The sequence below is a fragment of the Perna viridis genome, chromosome 10 (assembly GCF_037379345.1).
Source record: "Perna viridis isolate PV_CMFRI_1.1 ecotype Kerala chromosome 10, ASM3737934v1, whole genome shotgun sequence".
Taxonomy (NCBI): Eukaryota; Metazoa; Mollusca; class Bivalvia; order Mytilida; family Mytilidae; genus Perna; species Perna viridis.
In genome coordinates, this window is record NC_142454.1 from 29,550,604 (window position 1) to 29,572,522 (window position 21,919).

Below are 21,919 nucleotides of genomic sequence, written 5' to 3' on the forward strand. Positions count from 1 at the left end.
ACGTTGTTGTTGTCATCTGAGTGGAAGGGTCCTGGTACATGGTCCACAGTTCCTTGAGTTTGTGGTCCAGTCGGTTGTAGCGGCGATTGGTCTCCCTCGCAAGGTCATCGGAAGCAACAGTGAACTTGTACGTATGAATATGTACGTTTAGAGAGAGAGAGAGAGAGAGAGAGAGAGAGAGAAAGAGAGAGAGAGAGAGATCTAAATAAATATACAAACTATTCAACATTTGTAGGGGCAAAATCTTCGATCTTTTTTTTTTCTCTAAATAAATAGATAAATAAATAAATAAATAAATGTCTACGGAGGATCGAGAGAATTCAATAATTGCCTAGGGTCGAAAATCTCCGACCTTTTTTAACAGAAGAAATAAATACATAAAAATGGAGGGATAAAATGACTCATCACATAAACGAACTCTTTTTAATGTATCATCAACTATTTATTTGTTGTAATGATACATAAACGTATTAGGGAGTGAATATTATAAACGAATTAGAGAGGGCGAAACGACTCACATCGAGAACGAAGGCTAAAATAGTAGTAAATAATATTTATAAGGAGAAATTCCTTATTAATAAGGAAAGGGCGAAACGACCCACCATAAAGGGCGAAACAACTCACATAAATGGCGAAACAACTCAGGGCGAAAGAACCCAGTGCGAAGGGGAAAAGGGCGAAACGACAAGGAACCAAAAAAAAATGTCCGGCATTTACCGAACAGGGTGCAAGTAATACAATTTTTGGAATAAGTAACAACTTTAAATAGATTAAGTGGTATATGTATGAAGTTTCACAACAAGAATATGATGACTTTACTTGGTGTTTGCCCACAAACAAAACGGGTTCCAGTAAAATACCTTCGTTTTCGTGAAGACATTGAAGCGTAGCCATTTTAGATTTGAATTACGGACACAGCGTATAAAATAATAATGGCGCTTTTGAAGCTTAACCTCCATCTTGTTGGTAGTCTCCATGTGACGAAAAAAAAAACATGCCTCTACAAACATCATCTAGTGCAGTTCGCAAGGTTTTCTCATAACATATTATGACTTGATTGTCCTGTCTTGGTTGACTTTGTCCTTAGTCAAAGAAAACTTAATTTTTAAGCCTATTAAGCAACTGGCACTTATGTTGAAAAATAAACATGTTTAGACATGCACAACTCATTTTTCTCATTAAAAATGTTACAAGTATAAAATTTGTAAGACATTTAACATAGGTAGTCTAGTGCAAGTGAACACAGATAAGATGATATATAATACCTTTAAATGTAGGTCCTTAAGTATAAGTACATGCTCTCACATGCATAAATATTTATAAAATCTGTTATACAAACATTTGAGATTTACTACATTTTTTCAAGATAAAGTTATGTTTACCATAGATTAAATTCATAAAACTATTATCTGATATATATAATAATAATGCATTGCATAACTGATCTAACTTGGGTACATGTACGTGTATGATCTGTACATGCAATTCACTTGTAAAATGTTACAAGGAATACCCCTCTTAAAATGTGTACTGAGCAGTAATTAAATTGTGGATGAAAACTTCATGTCAACAGGATTAATCTAAGTCTGTAACTTGGTACACAATGTATGATAGACTAGTATGTGACATCTCATGTAGGGTAGATGATCAAATTAGCTATACATGTCACAACAAATCAATATTATACAAGCCTCTCAAAATGTGATGACTCTAATAGCTACACTATTACATGGATCAAAATAAGCATAGAAAGGTCTGAAAAAATGCAAAGGATGATTGATTTGGTACTAAACACATTTCAAATAGGGCATTTCCAATAATTTTCTTTCTGTTTTGTTGTATAGATAATGTGGACGAGATTTTGACCAAAGATACCGGTACTATACCAAAAAAATGATAATAATAACTCCAGAAGTCTACAGTTTACATCTTCTGCATGACAAATTAAAACGATATGTGTAGCATTTTTCATTTCCTATGTCTAAAACAAACCTATATACTAGATTCTAGCGGAAATCAAAAGAATGCAACCCAGAGACAAAGACCAGACACGTAAATTTAAAAACAGACAAGCACAACAACGAATAGATAATAAACAAAATACAAACAATGTAACAAAAGTAAACGAGCAACTCGGACTCCACTAAAAACGGGGGGATGGACAAGTTACACTAGTAGAGTAAGCGTCCTCCGCTTTTCAAGACACACCCACCGAGTTGCTCATAAAAAGTCAGGTCCGGTGTAGACGAAAAAGGAAATGAAAACTAAGACATGTTGAACAAATCAGTTTTCATTGTGCAGATGGATACACAGTAACGATCCGCGATTTCATGATGATGAAGAACATAAAACTTCTGTAGTGATGGTTTTACTCTTGTAGCAAAACAACCCTGTCCCAAAAGCCTAATTTTAGGAAGTCTTGCGCGATACAAAAAGTCTGCGTAGTTACGACAAGCTCTGGCATAACGTATGAGCTTTGATATGAAACCATACCCAGGTGCTGAAGGGATGTTGCCATAGATTAATTGAAAGTTGACAATTCGCGTTTGTCGTATAGTTTGGTCAAAAGTTTTCCTGTATACCATCAAACTCTAAGTGTAGGTCAAAATATGACTGCACAGTGTCTGTCGTATACTTTAACTCAAGTTCTTTGCAGTAGATGCGATGTATCAAATTCCCGAAAAAGATAATACATGTATGTCATTTATATAGCGGAAACTGAGATTAAAGGCTCTAGGTAAACGAAGTACTTTCTTCCGGATCTGATTAGCCTCTTGTGAGCAACGGAATATGCCAGCAAGTAGAGGATCACAGTTTGATCCAATAGGAATCCCATCCGTTTGTAGAAAAACGCTTTCACCACACTGGACAAATATGTTGTCGATACAAAATCGAGCATTTTGAAAGCATCTTCTTCCGTATATTTGGGTGATGATTTGAAATTATTTCCTACAAAGTATGAGGAATCTACCACGAACTACATAGAAATTACGAAATGGTTCATTCAAGTACTATACTTTAAGTTCGATTTATTCAGAGATAGAACTTCGTGGGGATTTGATCCTTTTGTCCCTATCGGGACTAAGTCATCAAAATACTGTTGACTTAATGTTCCATGCTACTTGGTCCCGTTTCACTAAAAGGAAAAAAAGATCTAACCACACTTCTGCAATGAACGTGAAACTTATCGAAAAAATAATGTACTAACTTCGAGGTCGATGACTGGTACCAATTTAGGTATTTGTTTTGCCTGTTTAAGAAATATCAATTTCCAAAAAAGTTCGGAATTACCATAATTAAACCCCTTCGTTCAGGATATATTAGAAAAGGATCCGCACAAACTATTTGCATGCATGCACTAACTAGGAAAATAACTCTGAACAAGCGGTCTTTGATCGCATACTTGAATATTTAATTCTAAACAGAACTTAGTTAATAAATTAAATTTGTATTACGGTGACCTATCAGAACACGGGAAATCAGATCTAATTGTCAATGATGGATACAAGGGACGGGGTCGGAACCCCCTTGTTGTTGGTATATTATGTTGATAGCGTGCACAATTTGCTCAAAAATGAGCAAATAGCCTGTAACCCCTTTTTCGAGAACCCATGCATCCAGGATCCCCTTTCCTGGTGCCGCCCCGGAAGTAGTATTGAGGACAAAAACAGAAGTAATATGTACTTTTAATAATTCATGTTTATCTTTTTATATTACATAAACAACTTAATTCAGATTTTGAGCGCATCGCTGAATATTTTTGACGGCTTGCTTCCTTGCGGGTTGGTATTGCCGGCTAGATTCACTTCAATCCTTTAATCTAAATTTCTCTCATGAAAGATAATTAAATCTCTTCATATCCACAACGGATAGTACAATGTACAAAGTTTGTCTTTGTCGTCGGTGTTTTCTTATCACAACATGCATACAAAATGTACCTGTATCCGAAACAGTATAGCAGATATAAAATTTGATATACACGTACATATAAAAACTATTTTTTAATTTCATTTTATTAGTCAATGAATTGTTTTTTAGTAAGGTGGTACATGTACTATGCTTATGTGCATGCATAATGTAATTTATCTATGACTCATTTCTCTTCGTAATATTAAGATAAGTGTTTATATATAATTGCAGTTTATGTAGAAACAAATGGTATGTGTTTTTCTTCATATTGTACACCTGCTTTTCACCACAGATAGAATTATGTAAGTCCATTTATACCTTTGTACTTGTGCGGAATAAAAACAAATATGAGCATTAATATATTTCAAATTTTTAGTGTGTAATTTTACATCGCAATTTATCTGAGACCGGCATGCTATATTATAGAAGTAATATAAAAAATGAAGTTAAAATGCATTTATAGAGTTAAGGTGCTTGTATGTTCACTGGTTGCTAATATCTCGCATTTTCTTGTTGCAATTCAATCGAAAATTTTCTTCTTGGAAATACGCTAATTGTACTAATACTATATGTATACATTCGGGTTCATTGTGCCCCCAATAATTTTCTGTTACGATTCCCGCTCATTCTTAGTATTAAAACTGATAGTTTAATTCAACGCCATTCATGTACATATGTAAACGTTTCTGATTATTATTATTTGGTTCTCTTTTAAGCAACAATTACTTGGACTTTAAGAACACAACCTATAATATTTGGCGAAGACGTCATACTGTATTGTGATCCCGGTACAAGCTTTTCACAGAAGAAACAAAGAAAATTTAAATTAGGAAGCAAATTACTGACCTTTGATGAAGGTCCATCAGACAGAAACAAATATGGAGGAAAATTGGAGGAGAAAGGTTTCACTCTGATAATCAAACATTTTCAGGAGAGTGATTTCAGGAAAAATTACACATGTGTGTATGGTTTTGAACAGTATAGAGCGAATCTCAATACAACAAATTACCAATGTATGATTTTTTAAATTCATATAGAAACCTTAAAATTTAAACGGTTGTATGTTTGTACTTAGCTGTTTCCCCGTTCATTATTCATTATGCCCCCCCCCCATTTTGAGGGAGGTACAATGTACATGTATATAGTGAAATGGGTGTACTTCCTTCCTTCTTGCCGTTACGCAGAGGGATACCCATTTCGTAGCTGTCACTCCCTCTACCACACAAATCGGAATAACATGAAAGTTTTACAGAATTTGTGTTGCACATTCCTACTGTGCATTTTGATCTATATCAATATAGAGGTATATATGTGCTTATAATCAAATTGGGGTGGGCTAGAGAATCAAGCCTTTCTTGCTTTCTGTTTGTAATAATATTGTGTTTTAACACCGTTTTGTAAAACAAGTTCTCAAAGAAGCCTGAATTAATCGGTTACTTTTGCTTGGGATTGTTAACGTTGAAGAATTGTAACTTATTTTATACGACTGCTGAAATATTTGCATCATCCAGTTGTCGTAATCGACGTCTGTAGACATTTGTTGTAAAAGTAACTTGAGCTTTAGGCTGTAAATTGTCATGGAATTATATAAGAAGGTTCCTTACCACAAAAGAAGGGTTTGTATTGATCTTTTTTATTTGGATTTGTGGTTTGAACTATGTAGGAACTAGAGGCAAAAATGTACAAGCATGTTCCTGTTATGCAGACAATAGCTTCTGAGTAAATGAACGGATCTCCTTGATATTGCACGACAAGTTGATATACCGCAAATGACACGGTGGGATTTATCTGGGGTTTGTTATTTGGATTGATTTGGAATGAAAATGAAAGACCAAAAATAGACTATAAGCAATCACTTACCTTATTTCCAATGAATATTCTATCACAAGGTACCGCACCATGAAAGAAGGTCTTTTGATTTTTTGTAGGGAGGTGCATTTGAACTGGAATCATTTAGGAATTAGGACAGAAGGAATGCATTTCAATTCTGTTCTAATTCTTATCCTTAGTCAAATGTCTAATTGCAAACGACATTCAGACTAGTAATAAGCTTAAATCATTTGTTAATTCTTTACCTGACTGTTTACAGTTTGACCTCTACGTTCGTTTTAAGAAGATCAACATTAATAACTAACCCTGGTATTTTTTTAAATGTCCTTTCATTGAAGCTTTCATGTATCACTTAACGATAAAAAATTAGATTGGTGATTAAATGGTTAGTGTCATTGATTTACAAGACGATACTAGATATTTTATCATCCTAAGAAACATACGTAAACAAAAAGGGTATCAACGAAAGACAAACACAAACAATCAATATAGCGATAATTGACTAACAAAAGTATACATGTAGGTAATTTTTATAATTACACGTGTACAATTTGATTTGATACACCGTTTGTCCGGTAAATGTATTTAAAAAATGATCTATCACTGAATCTCTACACCAACTACAATGGAATCTGTCTGAAACAAACTCGTTGAGACTGAAGAAATTGTCCGGTAAAGGAGGGTGTTCGGTTCATACCAGTTAAGAAGAAATCTGCTTTGAACTGGTCATTAGTTTATTTGGGGTCGGTTTCACTCTCTTTGAACATTTTAAATAACGAGATAAATAAGATATTTTGTTTATATTACACCTAGTACCAAATTATATCAATGTTCAAAGTCTTCAGAATCTATTTTAGGGAACCCTGGACCGGACACATACGAAGTCGACTTTAACAGTTCTTTACTGCAACTTGATGTTTACATTAAATTCCAGAAGATATTCCCGGTACCTAAATGTGAAATCTTATTTGGGGTATGTATTAAAACTGCTTCTCTTTTGGCTGTTCCTGTTCTACTTGTCCATAGATTTGGTTTTCATGTGTTCTAAGTAAAGGAACATTTTGCGGTCGTATAATGGTGTCAGTAGATAACGAGCTAATTGCAGGATAAAATTTGAGAAAGCTTACTCATATAATTGTTCAGGTACTTCCTCATGTAACAAATTATAACTGAAAATGGAGTACCAAGTGAATAATTGTCAACCTGTAAACAGCAACTGGAGTAATCCATAATAATCTATGACAACAAACAGTTGAACAGTATAATATATTAATTTATGTTATAAGTATTTACTATTAGTTAATTGACTGGTAGCATATAACATATTAATCGTAGGGGACGTATCATATTTTGCCTGGGAGAGGGGCTGGTCAAAAAGTAGGGGCTATCATTGTTTTCTTTTGATGGAAAAGGAGAGTTCAGGTTTTTATCTATCTTTATAGAGGGGGATCATTTCTCAAAACTTTCCTAATTGCTGAAATGCAAATGATATAAAAAGACCCATGACAGTGTATAACTATATAAAAAGTCTTATATTTGCATGTCCTCATTGTAATGAAGCTACCAGTAAATATGACACGGCTACCAATATTGGAACACACTCGGTATCTGTCCACCCATCATATTATTGACGCTGAATGTTTACTTTGGTTATACCGCAATTTACATGCATATATGTACAATAACTATAAATGAAAAAGGGGGATAAAGTATTTTCCCTAGCTTGAAGAGAGGGGACCTAAAAATATCCCTATATTTAGGCGAGGGTTTTTTTTCCAACTTCTAAACTCTCAATGCTAAATGACTACCCCCTAGGCCTCTCAGCTAAAAATGATACGTCCCTAAATACATATGTAGATATATTACATTGTCAAATCCCAATCCCCATTAGGCTCCATGATGTATATGTCATATATATATTTTCTTCAAGTCTTTGTAATTTGTTTTGTATATAATGTATGTGTTTTATGTTATGTTTCTAAAGTTGGTGATGGTGAATTGACATGTGTAATACTCTTTGACAGTGGCTGTTATATCATCATATCTGCAACTTCTGTCTCTGTGATAGTTGGCAGGTAATGATCGTTGTACTAACAGAGCAAGCCATTGGTTTATTTAACAACAGAAAACTGATTAAATCAATACCCCTAAATTATAGAAATTCAACCTACCTTGCTTCTCATTAATTTTAATTGTACATTTTTCGTCATCGGCCTTTCATTTCTTCAATCAGTACACCCCAAAATAGACATAGTTTTTTCTGCTTTTTGTACTACACTTCATTCACATTACAGGAAATGTTGAAATGAACCCAGGTCCTATAATTAACTCCTCAAAGTTTTCTATTAGCTCATCCAGTAACGACAACTCCCTTTCACTATGTAACATTAATATACGAAGTATTCGGAACAAACTAGATTTTTTAAACCTGTTCTGTGAGGATTTTGATATCATAACCATAACGAAAACATACTTAGATCCAAATATAAAAGATGAATATATACTTCTAGACTCCTTTTCTAAATCCTTCATCAGAAAAGATCGTAATAACTTTGGTGGCGGTATATTAATATATACAAAAGACGATATTCGTGTCAAAAGACTGAATATTTTAGAAAATGATATCGACGAAACACTCTGGGTTGAGATCAGCGCAAAGGGTCAAAGATTTGTATTCTATAATATTTATCGTGGCCCTGGAACTGATGTTGACTTTTTACACGATTAAATCATGCGATAGGGATGAGCTACCAGTTCAATGAAAACATTGTGGTCACGGGTGATTTAAATTGGGATCTATTTATGATTGATAACAATAGACTTGTTGACACAATAAATATGTTCAATTTTACAAATGTGATTAACAAGCCTACTAGAACAACTGATAATCGAAGATCTTTATTAGATCCTATTATTATAAGCGACACAGTATCGTACACCATTGCCGATGTCTTTGATATTCCCAGATCTGTAAGTGACCACGACGCATCTATTGTATATTTGGTATGTCCAAACAAAGATCCTGTCTCTAACAAAAGACTTGTCTGGATGTAAGACCAAACTGACAAACAAAAGTTCGCCGAGAAACTAGAGGCCTTGGATTGGGATACACTCCTTCCCGATGGCGCAGATATGGATGTAATCACAGAAATGTTTACGGAAACATTTCTGTCCATCGCGAAGGAGTGCATTCCAACCAAGGAAGTTATCATTAGAAAACATGATAAATGTTGGTTTAGTAACGAACTTAGAAAGGAAATTAGAAAGCGTGACCGTTTTAGAAAACAACGCGTTGAAATAAAAAATTGAAAGTGATACTCTGAGGTACAAGAAGCAGAGAAACAGAGTCAATAATTTAAAAAAAGCTGCCAAAGAAAAGTTTGAAAGTAATCTTGACAATTATATCTTAGATAATGTAAATAGTCCTAAAGCGTATTGGAAGATTATGAAAATGCTGATAAAATCAAACAAAGGTACAAATTCTATCCCGCCCCTTCAAAATATAATAAATGATGATGTATTAAGTGACATAGTATACACAGATGATGAAAAATGTACATTACTGAATAAATATTTTTGTTCTATCTCAAAACTAGAGGAGGAAAACCATCAGTTATCAGATTTCGAAAGTAAGACAAATAGCTGTATTTCAAATATTAGAATAGATGAAAACGAAATTGTTGATATATTAAAGATTTTAAAACACAACAAAGCATTGGGACCAGATATTGTTAGTCATAGGATGCTCCAGCTTTGTCCAGAAAACGTCGCTATCCCCTTAAAGAAATCAATCCAACAATGCAAATGTCCAACTAGCTGGTAGATGGCAAATGTTACTGCTTTATTCAAGAAAGGAGACCCCTCTTTGCCTTCAAACTATAGACCAATATCGTTAATAAGTTGTGTTGGCAAAGTCATGGAAAGAATTATATTTAAACATGTATATAATCATCTATATAGTAATAAGCTTATTTATCAGTAACAATCTGGTTTTCTGCCAAAATACTCTACCGTGCACCAACTTCTTACGATATACAGTAACATTTTAAATTCTCTTGAGAAAAAAAGAAATGAACTGTTTTGTTTTTTGTGATTTTTCGAAAGCGTTTGATAAAGTTTGGCACAAAGGTTTATTAAAAAAGATTAAATCATATGGTATTTCAGGAAATTTATTCAGTTGGTTTAAAAGTTACTTAGATGGTAGACATCAAAAGGTAATGTTGAATACAGCATCCTCAGATGATTGCCATCTTTCAGCTGGTATTCCACAGGGATCTGTACTTGGACCTCTTTCGTTTATTGTATACATAAATGATATAGCAGGTAACTTGACATTCTTGTGCAGATTTTTCGCAGACGACACTTCCTTCAATTACTCAGATTCTGACAGTGAACAGATCCTCTCTGTAATCAGTCACGATCTGAGTGAATTGAACGAATGGTCCAAAAAGTGGCTGATGTCCTTTAATCCAGATAAAACCGAAATTATGATATTCTCCAATTATGAAACTCCCAACTTCACGTTCTCCTTGAATTGAATAGACATTCCAATCAAAAACCAACATAAACATTTAGGAGTAACATTTAGCAGTAATGCCAAGTGGAACGACCATGTAGAAAATATTATAGCTAGTGTTAAAAAAACTTCTAAATATTCTTCGGAAGTTGAAGTATCAATTTACTAGAAACACTTTAATATATATAAGACCTTTACTTGAATATGCACCTGAAGTTTGGGATAATTTTGGTGTATGTAATACCTCCAAATTTGATAGACTTCAAGTAGAAGCAGTGAGAATTGTTACGGGTTTACCTATTTTTACAAAGATAGAAAAAGTATATCAAGAAGTTAATTGGGAACCACTAGATGTTAGACGCAAAAGAAGAAAGTTACAAATGATTTATAACATTGAACATAAAAATGCCCCATCTTATTTGCTTGACATAATACCACCTAAAGTACAATCCCTTACTAATTATCCCCCCTAGAAACGAAGATGACATATTACAGCCATTTTGTAGATTATCTGTAACAAGCGAGTCTTTTTTCCCAGCTACTATTAAAGAATAGAATAAATGATGTATCCAGTCGACAATTAGACACTATTTCCAAATTTAAAACAGAGTTAAAGAAGGATACACACAAACCACTAGTTCCTAATTATTATTTTATTGGTGAACGAAAAATGAATATTATTTGGACACCATTAAGATGTTCTGCTTCTTCTTTAAACCATGACTTACGTAGAGTCAATATCGTAAGTAATTCTTTATGTAGATGCGGAGATGTTGAGGATGCTCATCATTTCTTTCTTGACTGTCCCTTACACGAAAACACTCGAGTAATCCTTATGAATAACATTAGTTGGCTGCCCGATGATTTGCCATTGAATGTAACTCTTTTGACTCATGGAAATCCAAATTTAACTTATGATCAAAATGTTCGTTTAATAAAACATGTCCATAGATATATCAAAGAAAATAAAAGATTTTCTGTTGTTTGATGAAATAGTGTTATGCCCATGTTTTCTTCACCATCACCACAATCCTCTCAACTCTCTTATTTTCTCCTCTTTCCTTTTCTCAAACTCTTCTCTTCTATGTCTTATTTTTTCAGTTTATTTTTTTATCTAGTGTTTGAAAAATGTAGTTGATGCATGCTATTTATACATTTATATATATTTTTTTAACGCCATATTCTTTTCAACACATATTTTTCTGTAATTCATTACCATGATTACACACATTTACAATAAGGACAAACAAACTTTGGATATACAATGATAAAGAAGTCTTTTCTATGATAATTACACGTAAATTTCGATAAGTATGCTTTTTCTGTTACTTTGATATTATAGGTAAATGTGAAACTTTATAAGATTGTATTTAGATTACAAATCCATCCAAACATTCTCTACTGTTTATGCATTATTTTCAAAATGTTGACATAGGTTGATTTGATGAGCTGTTGCTTTATTTTACAATATATTAGGTCACCTGGCCGTAGTCCAAGTGAGCTACATGTATAACTATCACTTGGTGTCGTCATCGTTAAAAAAAATTTCAAACAGCTTCTTCTCTGAAACAAATGAATGAATGTGAATGAAACTGAGCATGTTTGTTACCTAGGGTATCCTACACACCGTTATGTGATTTGATTTATGATCCGTTGAAAAATATTGCCACTTTTACTGAAAATAGAACATAGTTGTCAGGCACTTTTTTTTTTTTTTTTTTTTTTTTTTTTTTTTTGTATATATCTCCAAACACCGATAAGTTTAACCGAATTCTGACTAGGGTTCAGTATGGATAGATCTATGTGTCGTCAAATTTTGGTAAAAGTATGTTCACTCATGTAGAATTTATTGCCGTAGACATTTGGTTTTCGTGCGATAACTTGAATATTTATAAAATCTTTATAAAATTTTTAAAAACTAGGTTCCAAGGTTCCAAATCACACAGGAAAGGTTAGTATCGAATTTGGGGGTTATGGCCCCAACTGTTTCAGAACAAAGGGCCAAAAAGGGGCCTTAGACAACAAGCATTTCATGGAACTTAACTATATAAATTCAATTGAAGCATAGAAATGTCTGTATTGCTCTGCAATGTTCTAAACCGCAATGGTCAGAGTTGGATTGTTTTTTGAGGGGTAAACACTTGAACTTTTCAGAAATTAAGTGCTAAAAAGGGGGCCAAATGTCCCGTTGTCTGGACATTAACTTGACTAGTAACTGAATCTATTTGAAATTGTATTACAATTACATTCCACAAAATGACGACTAGAATTGATTTATGGGGGTTGTTACTTGGACCAAGTAAGAATAAGGGGCCACAAAGGGGCCAGAAACAAATCCTGTTGTTTCTTGACTATAGCAAGGATTTATGTATAGCACATATATATTTAACTCCTTGACCATAGCTTGTTTATTCCTGGTCTAATTTTGATTTTTTAAAATATATTCTTCATGACAGTCATTTCCTGCATTTGGGAATCTTTTACATTTTTTTAAATGATAATGGGCGTCCAAAAAAAATCATCTTTTTTTTATTTATAGTGTGATTTTTAAGATATATTAAGTTCCCCAATAAAATTCATGCCTGCAATTTTCAGTCAGATACATATGTATAAGATAAGTCTTACATAGGGACCACGCCCCAGTAATTAACTTCTTTTAATTTTTGCTTACCTAAGTAACCCCATCATTTGCTATTTCAAGAGTGATCCGTGCCGGAATGCACACTCAAGCAGACTTTTATACGGTTTAAATTATTTTGGGAACTCTCTACCACCTTCCTGTACAAGTGGGGTATACATAGTACCATAACGCGTGCAACTTTGTAACCCCTCTAGGCATTGGCTATAATACTATCCTTGTATGTACGTCTGTAACTATGTTTAAGGACAACATGAAAAACACAACTGCATCTAAAAATGCAACAAGTGTGGTAGACAAGTATTTCCTTACCTCAACAATGATATTAGAGTACCAATACAGCTGGAATGAATGTGGAGAATTTAATGTTTCGATTATTTGTAACTTTGGAAAACAGCCTGAAACGTTGGAGACTTTCTTGATTTCTAGACGTTGTTTAGGTAAGCTTACGGTGTTTCCATTATTTCCAAAGTATATTTCGTGCAGCTTTTCTCCAGTGATGACCGAATTTGAATCTCATGTACTTGACCTTTATCTCTTTGTCCAATTAAAACGTAGCACAAAACTGATTTAGCGTGTTACTGAATCTTTATGATCGTAGCACATTCTTCAATTTGCCGCTTAGCATATACTTAATGATATCTTGCACTTTGCACAATGAAATCTTAGAAGCATTTGCTTGGTACACACATAGAGTCAAGGTTCATATTGCTTTATTTCACATGTTTCACGTATAAAATTTGGAATTCAGATTACGTATTGATTACTGTAACAGAACGTTGGCAGTTATTAATGCTACTGCATTTCATTGGTTGCTGTTTTCAATGGAGCCAATGTTATAGCAGTAATGAAAAATGTGATCCAGGGACAAAGATCAGACAGGGAAACCATTACATAAACAACAAAGAACATAAAGTAATTAAAATCATGCATTCAAAGTAACAAAAGCAAATGAGCAAATCGGACTCCAATAAAAACTGGAAAATATGGACTGTGTCATTGTTGACTCTTCTTTTCCACAACTCTCCGAAATCACCGAACAATGCTGAATGACATTTGATGAAACATTCACAGATTAGTTATCATGTGATGCAAATGTACACCTCCTACTTAGTTTTACATGAAGCATTGTGCATATTTATTTTGTTTTACCATTCTGAATGCTTAAATTAATTATTTGGTATCCTACATGTTTTCTGGTTAATGAGGTATCATCCAGTAAGCTTTACTCACAGTTTTTTTAGTTTGTGTTTTGAACTTTCACACATAATTTAAATACAATCACATTCAAGCATTCCATGTTTTGACAAAAATAAAACAGTGCTGCTGTTAAGATTTTGGAAATTGCTGATTACAATTTAAACAAATTACACTGTGTCTTTTTTTAAAAATTATACCGACATATTTTTATGCATGTGTCATCTGTTATCTTTCAGGAACAGACAATGGAGTTAACTCTGGTGCCTCTGATGCTACCATGATTATAGTTGTCGTTATTATAGTCACATTATTTGGAGCGAGCATTCTAGCTTCCTTGTACAAAAAGAAATGGTCACCAAGCAAATGTTTACATGGTTAGTAGTACAGCACCCGAACATACTTTTGAAGTATCATTTTAGGGGGGTTAACAGTCGATATTAAGTTTAACACGAACACAAATGTCTGGAAAACCATATTGGCAGTTGAAAACTATTAATTATATCAAAATGAAATTGCAGAATAGGTAATGATTAGTAATTAAATATTACGAAACTTCTTTATTCCTTCCATCAATTAAACTCCCATTCAATGCGTCGTTTGTATATTCATAAAATAAAATAATCATGTGCATAATTGTACATTTGTCCGAGTTTTCTCGTCACAATAATCTCGGATAAATTTAAAATTTGGTACGTGGTTTGACAACGTTTCAAATGTAAGACATGCGTTGTTACTTCCTGTTCAACTTGAGGTATAAGTAACACAACCACATGTGCAACTTCATATATAAAAAATTGATTGATGGAAAACAATGAAAGCCTTTTTTTCCAATTAACTGCAAACTTTTATTGAAATTTAGGTAAAGTTCGACATTTATTTTCAAATACATGCTTTATGTACGTTACAAATATTGTGCGTGTATTGAGTTCTATTGATATTGTAATTAATTTATTTTCATTATTTACGATCAATTTGATTTTGTCAACGAAATGCAAATATGTGTTATGTTTTACCAGCAAGAAATGAGTCCAATGTGGTCAATTTCAAAAAAGGTAAAGAAAACAATAAAAATATAGCAAGTGGAAGTGCAAGTGTGGAATTCCCATTGATATGTGAGTATATAAAAACAAAATAAATAATTTCGATTCGAACAGATTTTACGGAGGGTCAAATGGCATTATATGGACTTGTATGTCGTCCCTAAAAAAATAAATAGACCGAAGCGCAGCTGAGCACAATATAGTTTTTAACGGCGACATACCAGTTTATATAATGCCATTTAAGCCTCCGTACAATTAACTAGTTGCTATAGGGTATGAAAATCTCGTTCTAGCTTCATTTTCTTTACCGGAGTTTACGACGTAAAAGATATTAAAAACTGAGGACCGATCTACATTTTATTGTTTACTTCCGGGTACTCGAAACGATTTATAACAATGCAAAATCTTCTATCTTATGATTTTTCTTAATACCTTTATCGTGTAGAAATAGATATTTGTTATTTTTTTATCGGTATTTTTACACGAAAAGATGTTTTGCCAACACTGAACTCAACGCTCTCTGAATGACAAGTCTCTATGCTTATCAATAGTACACCCAATCTCGTGAAACTACGGGGTCACGTGACGAGACATATCCTATATCATACTTTTCCATTAACCAGCTTCATTCATTAAGGTACTCAAATGTACCGTGTGACGAATATTTTGTTTTGATTGAAAATCAAATAACGGAATCGAATCCGGAACAACACTGTCAATAAAAATAATCTACGACTACTGGTCCAATATAAATTCCATCTAGTCCATATATTTTTGGACTGATGCAATTTAAATGCGGAAATAGACAAATAATTTCTGAATGTTATAAGTTATATATTAAGCAGTATTTTTGTTCAATGGATGACTTTCTTCGGTGCCTTAAACAAAGAGTAACTGGTTTGTAAACACAACTCACTACTTAATCAAATGAATACCTGTGACGCATTAACGTTATATCGACAATTAACACAGATTATGAATATTACGTTATAGAGACAGGCGTTGTGAGCTGGTCTCGAACTTTGTGTAAAAATATAAAACCCAGAATAGTAACAGACTCTGGTGAAAAGAAACTTTACAAAACAGAAGAAACTGAATGTTGTTTTCATCTATTCCGAATGGATGTAAGACACTGAGCTCCTTTATCCAAAATCGCTCCCGATTCACTCTCTGAAGTGATGAAGTGCTAGAAGTATCGAGGATTGTGATGGTAACAGCAGACGTTTCGTAATTAAACATATTGAATTATGTAGATTGTTGGCCCGTGTTATAAAGTTTAGTTGTGCGTCACCAATAAAACTATATTTGAGGACAGATATTTTTCTATAGAGGATTTGAGTAGTTCTCTTTCACATTATTCCATGAAAATGTAATCTTAAGATACAGCCATTTTGTTACCCATTTTGTGCCATTTATTTGTTATTAATGGTCTCTATTATAGGTAAAGTTGTTCGCTTTTAAATAAGTCGTGAGCAAAATGCCAAGGCAAATCTCATACTTAGCTACAAGTCTCGATACCATCAGAATGAGGAATGTTGGTATAGAAAGAGATGTCGTCCATTGTGAATAAGGTGGAGGAAGGTGGAAGATGATTCAGAACCTGCATCTTCTGTAAATAATCAATGTTATAATTTATAAATGATGTACGTTTTCCGACATGTGACCGTAAATGGAAGTCCACAAATTCCGAAATATTCTCTGTCAAATGGCCGTTAGCAGAGATATTCAAGAGTTCTAATATCAATGTGTTTGTTTTCGTACATTTTGTTTAACTCAGTTTTATTTCGTTCGCAAAGGATTGAGTGGGTCTGTGACTAGTTTGAAATAAAAACTCGTATTTCAGTTGACACTCTGCCTCATTAATTTAGGCGGATTTATCCATGATCCTTACAGTGCTGCCTTTGTCTACATGCTTTATAATGATATCGTCATTTTTCCCAAATCTTGGAGCGCAGCGCATCCTTCTGTTTTCAAGTTGTCGTGACTGTGTGAATTCCTTAATAAGTTACGTCTGACTCTATCTATAAATGATTCTAAGGGAAAGGTTTTGTTCTGTTTGAAGGACCCGCCCACTTTTCTTTATAAACCGATATTTCTTTTCATCCTCTTTATCACTCTCATTTAAATCTTCATTCTTCTTTATCTTCTTGCTCTTTGATCCTCAAATATAAACAAAACTGCCTACATTGAGAAACTCAATGCAATGCAACTAAGCGACAGTCGTTTTACTAGAAATTAGACTCAGACCCTACTACTCATATATCTTAAAGTTTAAATTGTGTGGAATACAGATGTTAACACCTACCTAAGATTCATAAAAAATAACCCGGAAAGACCCATAGTCTCAGCCAACTGCCATCCTACGCTAAAAAATATCAGAATTGGTATTTTATCACCACCGCCCTTTTGTTGAAGCCTTACTATCTGAGATAAAAGACTCCGCCGATTACCTATGGGAAATCGATGCTCTTCAACATCTTCCCACTGATTATACTCCATTTCTTTGAATGACCACATAGAAGGTTGAAGGGAACTTTGGAATCGTGACAGAGTAATAATTCCCAACATAACGCCTAGTTAAAATGCTCACTATCGTCCTTAAGTACAACAATTTTACGTTCATTGGAGACAATTCTATGCAAATTGATGAGACTTCAATAGGAACCAAAAGCGTTCATATGTGCCAACATCTTCATAGGCAAACTTGAGCGACAACTTCTTTAGTCTTTACTTAAGAAACTAATGTCTTGGTTTTGCTTAATTGATGGTGTTGACCTGAAATAAAATATAAGCGTCGCAGATCTTGACAACTTTTAATTCATTCCAACAACTTTCAACCACCTATCAAATTCACAATTGAACTCTTCAAATCCAATATTACTTTTCCTTACACTACTAGTACTCTTCAAAACGGGACGATTGCCACGGACATCAATATCTGCCACCTTAAGATGCTACCCGTCGGATTGCGTCTGAATCTTTCAATACAGCCTGGATCTTCATATAAAGATAATCTGCTCAAAAACCGACGACATGGAAAAACAACTATTTTACCTGAAAGGTCATTTAAATAGAAGGGGGTACAAACAAAAACTTAAAAAAGGCTTTCTGAAAGCTGTCTTTTCCTCAAAGCAGAAAAAAAGAATTCCTTGTGTTCTCAGCTATCACCCTACACTAAGGAACAGCTCTGGCATTATCCGCACACATCGGAAATTAATTGCAAAAAAAACAAAAAAAACAAAAGAAATGAAAATGCCCAAGATCTTTCCTGAGCCCTCAATTCTTGATTACAAAAAAATAACAGAATTAAGAACTTGCCTGTACGAACGGAAGTGGCGAAACCCGAAGAAGCGACGGAAGAATGTCGCTTGAGATTTTATAGGTGTTGTAGATGCTGTGCCCACAAACAGGTCTCATCATCATTACTGGTAGAATCACAGGCGATAAACAACAAGATTTTCTCGGGCTGTATTTGCAAGACCACAAACGTCATAGATCTACATGTATTTGAATGTCAAATCTGTGGTATCCAGTATGTAGGAGAATCAGTACAACCCTATAACAAACGGCTAAATACAGGAGCGACTTTAGAAGTATACAGTTTCTCCCTATTAGCCAGCACTTCGTGCTCTCTGACCGCAATGTCGAGGATTTTAATACTACGAAAATTGAGTGAATGAATATTACTTTTTTCTGTTGCCAATTTATAATAATTTTCTAATTTAAAATGGTCTCCTTATAATTGTAACATAATAGTATTTTTACCTTAAACAAATGTAAGTTTACAGGCAATAGTTAACAACTACCAAAAATTGTCATATTTTAATTAAGTTAAAAAATGTCTTTAAAAAAATAAGTCAAGGAAAAACATTTTATGTGAGAAAGTGTATTTTTAAATTTGTTTTGTCATGTAATGAAGGGGGCACTATCCATTTATATTCATATGCTATATTAGTTTTATTCGGCACGACTAAAATGGTAGAATTATTTTCATCGTTTGTTTATAGAAATACACCACCATTGTAATAATCAATAATAATAATAAACAATATTTCTTTTCTTACGCAAATTCAAATTTATCAATTTCCACTTTATTAGTCTTTTGTTCGTATTGGGATATTGGTCGGAATATTAAAAAAAAAACAGTTTTGTCCGAAGATTCTCTTTCTACACATGTAACAAATTAGTTACTTTTAGAACATTAAGAAGGGGAAACTTTTAAATTTGAGCATTTATTTATGAATAAATGCAAATGATTGCTTAAAATTAAATTAAACCCATTAATGAAGAGTTATCGCTTGTAAACTTTAGTATAGATAATTATTTGAAGAAATGGTTCATATGACTTTTTGAATTAATAACATTTGTTTTCTTTTTCATCAGGAAAGGAAATATAGTGATACATAAGAACGACTGAACAGCATCAAAGATTTTGATCAAGACGGGCACTACATGCTTTATAGAAGTTGCCTGAACTGGTCATCACGTTTGACTAATTTTGTAAATTTTGTTAGTTTTGTATTGTTTTTTTTTTTTTTTTTTTTGTGATGTATAGCGAACATGAAAGAATGGATATATGGTATCATATGCTGCCAGAAGTATGAAAGTGACAAAAAGCCTTAAATAAACATAATATTCTAATAACGATTTACCCTGTCCGACCGTCCGTCCGTCTTTTTGTCCATAACTATTTTCTAAGCAGCTGGCAGTATTGTTATGAAACTTTGTGGGATATAATGTAACCACACGGAGATGTGCATACTTTCAAGAATTAAAGTGTGGGCTAAATTTATAGAAATAATGGCTAATGGACTTGCAACGTAGGCGTTTTTTCAGCAATATTTAGTCTGATGCGTTGTCTGCAAATCCTCCAGAATGTTTTGTATAACTGTTATGAGACTTGGTGGCATGTTAAATTACCATATTGGGATGTGCATATTGTCTTGTCTTAATGATTTTGGCAAACATTGGAGAAATGACGGCTGTTGGACTTCGGTGATTTTCAGCAAAACTGGGTCTGATGCGCTTAACGACATACAGGATTGTATTTAATCTTAATGGGGAGTTAGAATACCATAGAAATGTGTGCATATTGGCAGGAATTTATGTTAACAATAAGTTGCAGTCATATTATAAAGATGTCAAATTTACTGACTTCTGTTTTGTGTTGGGTGTTTTAAAAGGGCCGCAAAAATGTTTGTCAAAAGTGCTTAGTCTATGCCCCATAAAATTGTGTTCAGTATGAGTCATGTGTCCACTGGTCCCCAAATGTGAAGGGTTCAACAGGCTGTGGGGTGTTAGTCCCATTAGGGGCAATGTCTAAATTTGTTTTAATTTTAAGCAGTCGGTAACCCTTAAAGTGCAACAACTTTTAGAAATCTTTATGTTTTACTTCAGTAATTATGAATTCTCATCTTCGAAATTGTCAATTGGCACTTCCATTGTTTGATGACTTTTAGCTGCATCTTTAGCCAAACAGGACCCTTAATGCCCTGCTTTATTTAAGTCATCATTATAATTGGTACAATCTAAAACGCCCACATCTGAAGAACGTTAAATAATAAATAACTGATGCAAGTTTACCTATGTATCAACATGTATATGTACCCTTGTCAAGTTTCATTCGATTTGTGTGAGTCCAAGTTACACATTCTCGGATCTTACTGGTATACAGAAGGTGGGAGTGATAAGTAATTTTACTCGATAATATTTTTTTTCTTCTGTCAGACTACTAATGACATTAACAAAATTGCATTTTGTACCTTATCAATTGCAGTAATTATAATTATTTGTGGTATTTTATTCTTATATATCTGGATTTTATTGTTAATTGACATGTTGAGGTTGTTCTGTTGGGGCAAGAACAATGGAAAATGATAAGTAATATGGTATGAATGGGAGGAGTATTCAAGGGAACCAAGGTTATAGCGGTAATAAAAAGAATGTAATCCAGGGACAAAGACCAGACATGGAAAACAGACATACACAACAAAGAACACAAATGAAACAAAATCATACATACAAAGCAACAAAAGTAAATGAGCAACTCAGACTCCACTACAAACTGGGAAGATATTGATCACACTTAGAACATGTATGCTATTAATTAAAATCATACATATTCTATGTTTTCCTCTCCTCGCATGCTCGGAATGTTGTCGTACGTTCTAAAACTCATCAAGCCGCTACTGACACCGTTAGAAATATCAGAAATATAGTAATGCCTTAAAAAAGTGAAAAATTGTGGCAACGTTTTATAATTGTTAAATTATGTTAGATTTCAGTCCCAAGAATTGAGGAATGCTCGTCTGTGGCGGAAGCGGTAAACGAACGTTTTCCGTTGTATTAAGCTTGATCTTGTTATTATGTAGTATCATATGTAGTGTTAGGCGATGTGGAGTAGATATCAAATTTATATATAACATTTTTTAGTGCAAATCAATTGATAATATTATAGGTATATTTTATAATTATTTTTCAAGGAAAAGAATCAAAAGAAATTACATGTTTATAAAAAAAGATATTTCCATTTTCTTTTCACTTCAATCACAATCTAATGTGTGACTCAGGATGAGGATGAGGACAATGGATAAATATGATATACATAATAGTTTTAATCTTGTTTCCTGCATTTTGTATTTCAGTAATTAGGAAATGCCACCCTTTGGTTTAAGATATGAAACTCAACAAGCTAATAAACCTATTTAAAGTCACTTCAACTTTTGAATCGCATTATTACATACCTTGAGTAGCTTTTATGTATTTTTTATAAGTATGTGCCCTTAA

General features: G+C 33.5%; 1 protein-coding gene and 1 long non-coding RNA gene across 3 annotated transcripts in view; one reads left to right on the forward strand and one right to left on the reverse strand.

Annotated features, from left to right (window-relative positions):
- The window catches only part of LOC148605290 (uncharacterized), a 49,769-nt gene that overhangs the window by 14,362 nt on the left and 13,488 nt on the right, over positions 1–21,919 (reverse strand). The window lies entirely within an intron of this gene.
- On the forward strand, positions 293–20,283 carry LOC148605291 (uncharacterized). 2 transcript variants are annotated; one of them, XM_088548594.1, is made up of 8 exons: positions 293–731; positions 4,141–4,211; positions 4,626–4,811; positions 6,597–6,712; positions 13,141–13,333; positions 14,330–14,467; positions 15,110–15,205; positions 19,517–20,283. In XM_088548594.1, coding segments are annotated over exons 1-8 (831 nt in total). In that variant the 5' UTR covers positions 293–702; the 3' UTR covers positions 19,519–20,283. The 2 variants fall into 2 exon arrangements, with proteins under 2 accessions (XP_088404720.1, XP_088404719.1); XM_088548593.1 differs by having other exon boundaries at positions 295–731; positions 4,626–4,922.

Coding starts and splice junctions, on each gene's coding strand:
- LOC148605291 (XM_088548593.1), top strand. CDS start 703: ATGTCCGGCATTTACCGAACAGGGTGCAA. Junction 732..4,140: donor ATTTACCGAACAGGGTGCAA/GTAATACAATTT, acceptor ATATAATTGCAG/TTTATGTAGAAACAAATGGT. Junction 13,334..14,329: donor GATTTCTAGACGTTGTTTAG/GTAAGCTTACGG, acceptor GTTATCTTTCAG/GAACAGACAATGGAGTTAAC.